The following is an 11,677-nucleotide window of genomic DNA, read 5'->3' on the forward strand; positions in this document are numbered from 1 at the left end:
CTAAGCATCTCATATTTATTGAGTAAAGATAGGATAGTTACATGATTCCTCATTAGTCTTCACAAATAAGATAGAGTCATCATCAAAGAGAAGCTAAGATGATTGACTATTGGAGACCTTCTGTAAATCTGAATCCCTTGAATAGACCTGTTTTGCTCTGCCTTGTGTAACAGATAGGATAATCCTTTCGCATAGAATAGAAATAGATAAAGTGATAAGGGATCTCCTTACCAGATACCCCTTGTTAGCTTAAAAAAGCCATAAGGTTAAACTTTCACAAGAACAAAGTAAAAAATAGTAGTGACTAGTTCTCTAATATGAAAAATCCATCTGGTTCTAAAACCTATTTTCTCCATGATGAACCATAAAAAACTCCAGTCAACTCTATTATATGCTTTACTCATATCCAATTTAATATCTATTTTACATTCAAATCCGTACCTCTTAGTTTTGAGGTAGTGCATACATTTATGAGCTACTAGAATATTGTCAGAAACTAATCTACCCTTTAAAAGAACACTCTAGTTTAGACTTATTAACTTATTCATAAACTCCTGAAGTTTATATACAAAAATTTTGGAAATAATCTTATAAAAGATTGAGGATAAGCTAATAGGTCTGATATGTAACATGTCTTTAACATCCGGGATCTTAGGGATCAAGAAAATTTGTGTATGGTTGAATGCTTTAAGCATTTTACCTTTACCAAAGAAGCTACGAACCGCCTTAAAAATATCACCATCCACAATGTCCCAATAAAACTGAAAAAACTGTACTATGAAGTCATTCTCACCTGGAACACTTTGAGGAAAAACACTGAAAGTAGATCTCTTGGTTTTCTCCATAGAGATTGGTCTCATTAGCCTCTAGTTCATGAAAGCTATAACTAACTGGAGGACTAAAATCACTGAATATGTCATCAGGTTCTAATAGGTTAGCGGATAAAAATATTTTCTTGAAATAATTTTCAACCACTCGAGCAATATTTTGTGGTTCTGAAGCCATCTCATCATTGTTCTGAACTAGCCCCCAAAATTTATTTTTTTACGGTTTCTAGTTGGAATTTCTGATGAAAGAACTTTGTGTTGCTATCCCTTCTTTCAGCCACTTGTATCTTGATTTTTTCTTCCAAATTTTTTTTTGATAATTCCTCTTCTAATTTTTGTCTCTACCTTTAAAACTCCAACCCACCAGAATAACCCGTTTCCCTCAACTATTCCAACCTAAGATTTAGTTCTTTAATTATCTTTTTAGAGTTGAATTTATTATGCTGCTGCCACTGCACTAGATGGTGCCTACAACACTTTAATTTCTGTACCAAAACATACATAGGTGAGTCATCAACTTCTATACTCTAAACTTTCGCTATCAGTGTCCTTATATCCTTTATCTCGCATCACTGATTCTGAAATTTATATCTTCTTTTGGTTGACCATCTTGAAGGATCCAAATCAAGTAAGCGAGGAGCGTAATCCGAACTATTCTCTGGTAATTTTTTTACCACCGCTTCTACATAAGTCTTCTTCCAAGCCATTTCAGCCATAAAACGATCAAGCTTATCCCAAATTAACATCTTTCTAGCCCTTCTATTTGGTCATGTGAACCGCTGTCCTATCATCCCAAGATTAACTAATTGATTATCGTCAATGAAACCATTGAAATTTTCAGTGGAGGCATTGTACCTCATATTCCCTTCCTTCTTTTCTCCATAATTTTTAATTGCATTGAAACCACCCAAGATGATAAAGCTTCCTATCAAATTGCTGAAGTCAAAAATAGAGTTTTTCAAATTGATTGATTCGAGTTAGCTCATTAGTACTCAAGTAAACTCCAACCAACCCCCAACTCACATTTTTATTCTCATCCTTAATTGAAGCAATTATGGAAAAAAGAGTTTTGAAATAGAATGTGTACCTCCACATGATCTTTCCATGCTAGAGCCATTCTTTCTGATGTTTCATTCCAGCCTACTAATGTGAAACTTTGATATTCTCATTATCTGACTTTACGTTCCACCATTCGAGACCGATTTTTAGTTTTACAGAGAAAAATTACCTCGGGGGGGAGTGGGATTGGCACATTCTTTTAAGATTGTGGACTGTCAAGGGTCTATTCGAATCCCGACAATTCTACATTAGGACTCTCATGGTGCATTGGGTGCCACTGAACGACCGACACCCTCTACCATCTCTTGATCTATATCTCCAGCAACTCCTCCAGTTAATGATTCTGAGACTATCTCTAGTTCATCTTCCGCCTATTTTTTGTTGTCCTGGACAACATCTCCATCCCTTCATGGTTTGATCTAGCCATCTGTTTTATCCTTTTATATTTGACAGAGTATTCAGCAGCAAGAGTAATTGGCATATGATTTTCAGTTAGGACCCCCCATGTTAGCATATTTTGTTTGAAAACTACTTGTTCCTCCCAATTGTTTCTGATTGGAGCTTATAACCATAACATCCTCTATTTTCTTTTTGCTCATCATGTCTTTCGTTTCTGATAGGACTCTTTACTCCTTGATCATACATTTTCTTCTCTTGACACTCAAGTTTAAAAATTCATCTACCAGGCAGTTTGGGAGCGGTTTCTTTCTGCCAAGGGGCTAACCTGCTCGAAAACTCTTTTCTCCCTTTCTCTCTTCATCCTCCTTAGTCTCCGCACTTGTATCAATTTGATCAGCTCTGATCCATTCTTCTATCTTATCATTCTTTAACCTATTTTTCTTTATATCCTCCAAAAACACAACACATATTTTGTGGTCATGGCCTATAGTTGCACAGTACATACACATTGTCTATAGCGTTTCATACCGAACAGCCATTCCAATTGGAGACTTGTTAGGACCAGCAACCTTAAGAAAGTCTTTCACAGCTTGATTTCAATCAATAACTACTCTTGATTTGATGATACGTGTCTCTCTCCCTTTAACATCAAACAATCCCACATCCATCACCTTACTGAGCCCTTTACCAAGCTCTCGAGCAACCTCCAGCATCTTAAAAATTTCAGAAAAGCCTCATAATTGGGCCCATATTGGTATCTCCTGGATTAGTTGTTCTCCAATGCACACCCCCTCTTTTCAATGCTAAACATAGAGAGCATAGTTCTTGAAAAATCATGGGGAGCTTCTTTGAATTCTCATAACATCCCACTCATTATCGAAGAAGAATTGGAATTGATTTTGATCAATCTCCTTTACTCGAAACTCTATTGGTCGATCTCCCCTAAATTGCTTTAAGTGCTCCATCTATGGTTCCAGTTGAAAAGAATTTATCAGCAAAAAATCTTTCAACCATACTATTAATATAGTTGTGAATAGCATGTTTTATATCTTTCTCTAACAATTGTATTACATCATCCCTTTTTTCATTATTCAAAGGAACGGAACCAATTAAATTCCTTCCAATTTCTACCATGATTCAGGAAAGTAATGCCAAGAGAAAAGGATGGATAAGAACCTGCGTTGTATAATGACTCTGAATTAAAAATAAAATTGTAGTATGTGTAGAAAATATTGACTTTGATCACATAGAGAAAAGGGTGGAGAAGAACCTGCATTATATGATGACTCTGAATTAAAAATAAAATTATAGTATGTGTAGAAAATATTGACCTTGATGATACATAAATTCTGTTAAGTTAAAAATTCTAGCAGAGCATATTGACCTTTGACCATATTTTTTCGTAATTTTCATTGGCTGATTTTTATAATATTTCGGTAATAATTAAAATAATACTAGCAACTTAATAATTAAAGTTATCTTATTTAATTTAATATGTATAATTTTATACATATAGTATTTATAATTATATATTTATTAAATTAATTTTTTAATTATTTTAATAATAATTAATGAATAAAATAATTTTAAACTATTTAGTTGATTTTTATTATCTTTTCTAAACATTATTAATGTTCGTATTACATATGTTATAATTATAGTATTAGATATTATATTATGTTATTAGGCACTGGATTCGATAGTTCCAGGACGTTTGGACCATTAAATGGTTCCATAATAAAAACATGTTTTTTAATTTTTTTAACAACTGCTAAATAATTTTTTTTCTAATTTTAATTACAAATTAACCCTATATATTTTATTTAATTATAAAAACTATTTTTTATTTTATATTATTATTTTATCATTCATCTATTATGTTTATTAACAATCAAAATAAAAAACAATAACGAATTAGATCTTCCATTGATCGTAATAAACTTTTTGGCCATTCCAATCGATTAAAAGTTTATATTTGATCCGTGACGTTCGTCAGGGCTGTGAAATCATGTTTATTTGAAAATCAATCGATTGGATTATCAAAACAATCGATTGAATTTCAGGTTTTCATAACTCAATCGATTGGACTACATGTTATCACAAAATAATCGATTGAAAATTGTAAGGCAGCATGGTTTTCGCAAAAATCAATCGATTGGTCATTTACCCAATCGATTGAACGATGACTAAAATGTTGATTTTTTAAAATTCAATTGATTTCTTATACTACCTAATCGATTGAATACTCCAAAGTAACTTGAGGTCTCACAATTCAATCGATTGGTTGTGTTACCCAATCGATTGAAGTCATCAAAGCAATATAGATTTGCCCAATTCAATCGATTGGTTGTGTTACCCAATCAATTGAATTGTGTACTACGCCATTTTCAATTTTCTTATCGCTTTTATAAATTATTATCTTATTATTCATCTATCTTAACTTTAAAATTCTATCTTCAATTTTTAAGACTTTATTTTGATTTAAATACTCTAATCTTATCTTTTCTTTAACATTAATATTATAAATTGGTGAATAATCTATCACCAATTATTCAATCCCACCATTAGAATCGTGTATCAATCTCTTTATGTATCATGAAAGAGTGGTGCAGGCTTATGACTCGATGGCTGGGTAGTTATAATGTCTCTTGACTTACCCTTTTTTAAAATCATGTATTGGCTGATAATGAATGTTCTTATTTTTGACAGAGAATTCGTTGCTTGAAATGTTCCTCCTTTTTGAGAAATTCATATGAAACACCCCCAACTGGAAATATCGGTGGTGCAAGGGATATCGACGGTGCAGGAGATATTCAATATTTCCCTGTTTTAACTGCTTTTTATGTCTGCTCAAATATTTTGTATTGAAATCTAATTATCCTTCTGTGCTCTTCATCGTGCAGAATGACAAATTGTCGAGTGATGTTGGTGTCATCTCCAAAGATGTGAAACAGATGTTCGATATATTGGAGGCTGGAAATGCAGAGCACAACATGAAAGTAATGTTATTAGAGCTTTACAATGAGGAAATAACGGATCATGTGCCTCCTGAGAAAACTGTAAAATTTGAAGATGATAAGTCTAAAAGTCTTATCACTCTAATGGAGGATTGGAAAGGGACTTCCATTGTTAATCTAAGAAGAATTGATTAAAAATTTGTAATATATATACTTCATATATGTCTTAACAATATATGAACAAATTATTAAAATGCTTTGATATATATTGCATGGTATTTTTTTTTCTAGTCAAGATTCAATAGATCAGAGAGGTCAAATATTGAACAAATGAAAAGAACAAAATAGAATGCAAACAAATAAAAAGATATAGAATTTTTTTACATAAATTAATTATATAAAATAAAATATAATTCACAAGATATAAAATTTGTATGGCATTGTTGTTGAAATAATATACGAAAATGACATTACTTCATCATAAAAATATGAGTTTTTTAAACTAAAATATCTCTATAATATATAGATATAGAGAAAAATTGTAAAAGCTTTCAATCGATTGCGTAACACAACCAATCGATGGAATTGGGCAAATCCATATTGCTTTGAATCTTTCAATCGATTGGGTAACACAACCAATCGATTGAATTGTGAGACCTCTGGTTGTTTTGAAGCATTCAATCGATTGGGTAGTATAAGCAATCGATTGAATTTTAAAAAACCCACATTTTAGTCATCGTTCAATCGATTGGGTAATATGACCAATCGATTGATTTTTGCGAAAACCATGCTGCCTTGCAACTTTCAATTGATTGTTTTGTGATAACCTGTAGTTCAATCGATTGAGTCATGAGAAACCTAAAATTCAATCGATTGTTTTGATAATCCAATTGATTGATTTTCAAAAAAACACGATTTCACAGCTCTGTACGAACGTCACAGATCAAATATAAACTTTTAATCTATTGGAATGGCCAAAAAATTTATTACGATCAATAGAAGATCTAATTCGTTATTGTTTTTTATTTTGATTGTTAATAAACATAATAGATGAATGATAAAATAATAATTTATAAAATAAAAATAATTTTTATAATTAAATAAAATATATAGGATTAATTTGTAATTAAAATTAGAAAAAGATTATTTAACAATTATTAAAAAAACTTAAAAAATATATTTTGTTACGAGACCATTTAATGGTCAAAACGTTCTGGGACCATTTAATTCTTAGCCATGTTATTATATAGGTAAAATAAATAGATAGATTGATTCTAAAACCCAAATTACTTGATATATACTACAAGTTTGTGCGTCAGTTTCATGTGTACGTATCAAATTTTAATTTTGTTTTTCAAAACCTGCAGCTATTTAATTTTTTATTTTTCTTTTTACAAAACCAGATGTAGTTTGTTAACAAATCTTATCATCTTTAATCTTATCCGGTAGATTCTGTTAATCATTTCTGACTATAAATATATATGACACAGTCGAACAGTCACAGTAGAGTTTCAAATTGGGATAAGATCTTCAAACATTATGGCTTCACTTATTAAAATCACCTATATCTCTTTTCTACTTTCTTTGCTAGCATTGTGTTTTCTATCTAATGCCAATGCTAGTGCTAATCATACATCAACGTTAGTTGTTGATGGATCCAAGGGTTCTGGAAGACAAATTCCAGATACATTCTTTGGAGCATTCTTTGAAGTAATAAATTATATATACTTTATATATAGATATGTCTTAGCTAGAAAATGATAAACTAATTGAATATTATTTTCTTATTCAGGAAATTAATCATGCTGGGGCAGGAGGACTTTGGGCAGAAATGGTTAGAAACAGAGGTTAATACTTGCATTATTTCATTTCATTATTGCTTTAATTTGAATGTTCATTCTATGTATAATCTTATTATTGTTATGTGTTTTAGGGTTTGAAGCCGGAGGTGCAAATGTTCCATCAAATATTTATCCATGGACAATTATTGGAGATGAATCATCCATTCTTGTGTCAACTGATCGCACTTCTTGCTTTGAAAGAAACAAGATTGCACTTCGTATGGAAGTTCTTTGCAATGCCAAGTCATGCCCTAACAATGGTGTTGGAATCTCTAACCCTGGATTCTGGGGCATGGTCAGCCTATATTTAATAATTTTCTTTTTCTTTCCTTAATAGAAAACATATCATTGCGCATACCCGCATTGTTATATTAAATTAAACAAATTTTATGAGAAAATACTAATTATTCAACTAATAATTTGTATAACTATATATAGAACATTGAGGAAGGGAAGACGTATAGAGTTATCTTCCATGCTAGGGCACTTGGACCATTTGATCTAAAGGTCTCGTTAGTGGGAGATGATGGTGTCAGTGTTGCTTCAACTCAAGTCGGGTAATTTTATCTATTTATTTTGTAATATATAATATTTAAGTATAATAATGACGATTTTATCTAATTAATTAATTAATTGGCAGAAGGGATGGAAGTTATGCTTATAAGTGGACGAGAATGGAGACAACATTGGAAGCCAACGCTACAAATCATAATTCAAGCCTTCAAATTACCACAAATCATAGAGGTGTTATATGGCTAGACCAAGTCTCAGCTATGCCCTTAGACACACACAAGGTTTGTAGCGGACACATAACAATGTTTGCTTATTATTAATCATTGTTTAATATTTTATTCTTCAATTCGTACAGGGTCATGGTTTTAGAAAGGACCTGTTTCAGATGGTTGCAAATTTAAAGCCAAAATTTTTCAGATTTCCGGGGATATTTTTAAGTTGGTAAAATTAGCAAAACAGAACAATGGTTAATAATTATTAATTCAATGTAAATTTGAAGTGTTTAATAATTTATTATATAGGTGGTTGCTATGTGGAAGGAGGTTATCTAAGAAATGCATTCCGTTGGAAAGACAGTGTTGGAGCATGGGAGGAGAGAGCTGGTCACTTTAATGATGTTTGGCATTATTGGACTGATGATGGTTTTGGTTTCTTTGAGGGCCTCCAGGTTCCTATTTTTTCTACCTTTCTAATTATTAGTTAGTTACACAAAACATGGATTAATTTTAAAAACTTTTTTTTTTACCAGTTTGCAGAGGACGTTGGTGCATTGCCAGTATGGGTATTTAACAATGGTATATTCATTCATTTTTTATATAGTTAATTGATAGTTGATTTTTTTTATTTCCGTTCATTTAGTATGATTGATTTTTTTTTTTATCAAAAATATAAAATTAATCGATTATATCATTTGTTAGGTATCGGCCTTCATGACGCCGTGGATACATCTGCGGTTCTACCATTTGTGCAAGTATGTAGTTTTACTAAAAAAAAAAAAAAAAATTTAATTATATTTATTATTATTTATAAAAAATAACTTAAAACTTTTGATCATCGTTAATTAACAGGAAGCCCTTGATGGCATTGAGTTTGCAAGAGGCTCTCCCGATTCAACTTGGGGTTCTGTTAGAGCTTCAATGGGGCATCCTCAACCCTTTGATTTGAGATTTGTTGCCATTGGAAATGAAGAATGCGGCATGCCAAACTATCTAGGTATGCATCTCTATTTTATTTTATATTTTTTTTCAAAGTTTTTGTATTATATACTTTTATATGACTAATAAAACTTATCATTTTTGTTAATATTTGATTAACTCTAAATATTAAAAATTAAATATAAAATTTTATATTTTAAAAATATAAAAATAAGGTATTAATTAATATTAATAAAAAATGTTAGTAATCAACTTGAATTTATCAACGTGAGAATTCAAATCCTACTTTATATTCGCAATAATCTATTTTATGTTAAAAAAAAAAGTGTTAATTCCTATACTATTCTTTTATAAAAACTATGGGTATATTTTATGTTAAAATCAATGGAATTTTATTTTAATTTTGCATGTGAGAATTAGTTAATAAGTTATGTTAATTAATAATATATATTTCAATATTTGATTTTTATTATTCTTATTCGTAACTTGAGCAGGAAACTACCTGAAGTTCTATGCAGCGATAAAGCGTTCTTATCCAGATATTCAGATTATCACAAACTGTGATGGTTCTGGGCAGAACTTAGACATGCCTGCAGATTTCTATGATTTTCATGTAACAGCTTCATATAAATAATCCCAAGACAATTTTTCATTAAAATTATTTTTATGTTATTTTCCCTAACATATACTGTCTTTTGTTAGATTTACACAAACGCTGAAGATATGTTTTATAAGAATACCAAGTTTGATGCTGCACCACGATCTGGACCAAAGGTTTAATTTTTTTTATTATTTTATTTTTCCATAAATAAAGTATTCATGAATAATTCACTTATAAATCAAATAAATTTTAAACTCAATTGTGACTATATTATTACTTTTATATATTTATTTTTCATTAGGCTTTTGTAAGTGAATACGCTGTTTGGAAGGATGATGCCCGCGATGGAACACTTTTATCTGCAGTGGCTGAAGCTGCATTCCTTATTGGATTGGAGAGGAACAGGTTGAATTTCACTTCATTTTTTTAATTTAGTTCTTAATAATCATCTTATATATAATATTTCCTCCTAATTGGTAATTACTCTTTTAATTTATTCTTGTATGTCTGTGGCAGTGATCTTGTGCACATGGTTAGCTATGCACCACTTTTTGTCAATAACAACGACAGGATGTAATTTTCTTTAATCTTATGAATCCTTTGTTTTTTTAATACTTAAGCTTGTTTCATTTGAATATTATTCATTTTGAATAATAATTTGCGATTGATTTTATTTTTTTTATTAATTATAGGTGGACCCCAGATGCAATTGTGTTTAACTCGCATCAACATTATGGAACTCCAAGCTATTGGAATCAACAACTATTTTCCGAATCTAGTGGAGCAACTTGGCTCAATTCAACGCTCCAAACTTCTTCCACTAAACTCGTAGCATCTGCAATTGAGTTTAATAATTCTGAAGATAATAAGACATATATTAGAATAAAGGTATGCCATACAAATTATGTTAATAATAAATTTATTATTAAGAATACATGTAAAATTGAAATATATATAATAACGTAAAGAAAAATATTTGTTATTTTGGTATTAATATTGTTGAGTTTTTTATATAGGCTGTGAACTTTGGAGATGACCCCGAGAATCTCAAGATTTCAATAAATGGGTTGACTTCAAATGTTCAAAAATCTGGATCGAAAATGATGGTGCTCACAGCACCTAATGTAATGGAAGAGAATTCTTTCTCTGAGCCAAACAAGGTAGTTTTTCTAATTAAGCTATAATATATACTTCAATTTTATATTTTTCTTATGCTAAAAGATATATTTTTTTTAATATGTTTATGATAATTGCAGATTGTACCACAACACACGTTGCTGTTGAATGCAAATAAGGACATGGATGTCACACTTCCTCCTTATTCAGTTACATCTCTTGATCTGTTAAGATAGACAATTGATCGATGTAATGTTAAGGGAAATCTATATATGTTTCTTTTAAATTAAATAAAAAAATTGAAGGAAATGTATGTATATTTCTTCGAAAGTAAATAAAAAATCCTGTTACTAATAATAAGCCTGGTCATGGCTCCCAAATGAGCGACAAAATAATGATATAATTTTTTTTCAAGAAATTCAACAGAAGAGGAAAGTTAGTTAGAGAGGAGAGGAGGACTGATTGACCGTTTTTGGCGATCAGAACTTCAGAACTCAGAAGTGATTAGGAAGCGCTGGCATACATGTTGAGCTCGATCAAGTTCCTCTTTGGTTAACATTTGTAATTAAACATCCAACTTGTTTAATATGCGTATTAGCGTTTCCGGTGAAAACCACTCATTCTTCCTTGTATATTTAAATTTTTTTATTAAGAAAAATGGTTTTTAAACTAATATACTTGTTTCGGACCCGGTCATCGGGTCCTCTAAAACGGTCGAGTAATAATGATTTGGTTTTCTAGGTCGAGGCCCTCTCTGCTGTTTAAACTGGGCAAGAGATTGCAAATATCTAATTAACATTTAAATTTGAATATCTCTTCTATCTTAGTCAATCAGATAAGATGATAATGCATAAGATAACAACACAAATTATATAAAGGGAACAAGAAGCTCTCTTGAATACGTTACACACTCATAACTCTTATTTATATCTCTTATTTATATCTGTAAAAATTGTAAAAAATTTAGAGAAAGAGTTAAATCTATGACCTTCTTTTGCTTTAATGAAATAATTATTTAAATACAAACTTTCAATCTGAATCTGTTTGAACTCAGCAGCGGAAAATTTATAAGACAATTTCTTATTCTGATTCAGTTGTCTTGTGCAATGCAACCTACATCCAATCTCCATGGTAGAATTTTCACAATAGTTAAAGTATTACATACACCAATTTCAAAGGATTGACACAATTCTTTTCCACTCAAGTTCTA

At 30.6% G+C, this 11,677-nt stretch overlaps 1 protein-coding gene across 1 annotated transcript; it reads left to right on the forward strand.

Annotated features, from left to right (window-relative positions):
• The first annotated feature begins 6,609 nt into the window (after positions 1 to 6,609).
• Positions 6,610 to 10,825, forward strand: LOC112805679 (alpha-L-arabinofuranosidase 1-like). Its single transcript, XM_025848028.2, has 17 exons — positions 6,610 to 6,952; positions 7,035 to 7,089; positions 7,176 to 7,378; positions 7,522 to 7,640; positions 7,724 to 7,877; positions 7,952 to 8,033; positions 8,118 to 8,263; positions 8,345 to 8,390; positions 8,514 to 8,566; positions 8,664 to 8,808; positions 9,245 to 9,363; positions 9,453 to 9,524; positions 9,653 to 9,756; positions 9,868 to 9,924; positions 10,044 to 10,239; positions 10,368 to 10,511; positions 10,608 to 10,825. Exons 1-17 carry the CDS (start codon positions 6,782 to 6,784, stop codon positions 10,701 to 10,703), a joined length of 1,962 nt encoding a protein of 653 aa, XP_025703813.2. The 5' UTR covers positions 6,610 to 6,781; the 3' UTR covers positions 10,704 to 10,825.
• The last annotated feature ends 852 nt before the right edge of the window (positions 10,826 to 11,677 follow it).

Source organism: Arachis hypogaea, chromosome 6 (genome assembly GCF_003086295.3).
Source record: "Arachis hypogaea cultivar Tifrunner chromosome 6, arahy.Tifrunner.gnm2.J5K5, whole genome shotgun sequence".
In the NCBI taxonomy this organism is placed as follows: domain Eukaryota; kingdom Viridiplantae; phylum Streptophyta; class Magnoliopsida; order Fabales; family Fabaceae; genus Arachis; species Arachis hypogaea.

Coding starts and splice junctions, on each gene's coding strand:
- LOC112805679 (XM_025848028.2), top strand. CDS start 6,782: ATGGCTTCACTTATTAAAATCACCTATATCTCTTTTCTACTTTCTTTG. Junction 7,090..7,175: donor AGAAATGGTTAGAAACAGAG/GTTAATACTTGC, acceptor TATGTGTTTTAG/GGTTTGAAGCCGGAGGTGCA. Junction 9,525..9,652: donor CACCACGATCTGGACCAAAG/GTTTAATTTTTT, acceptor ATTTTTCATTAG/GCTTTTGTAAGTGAATACGC.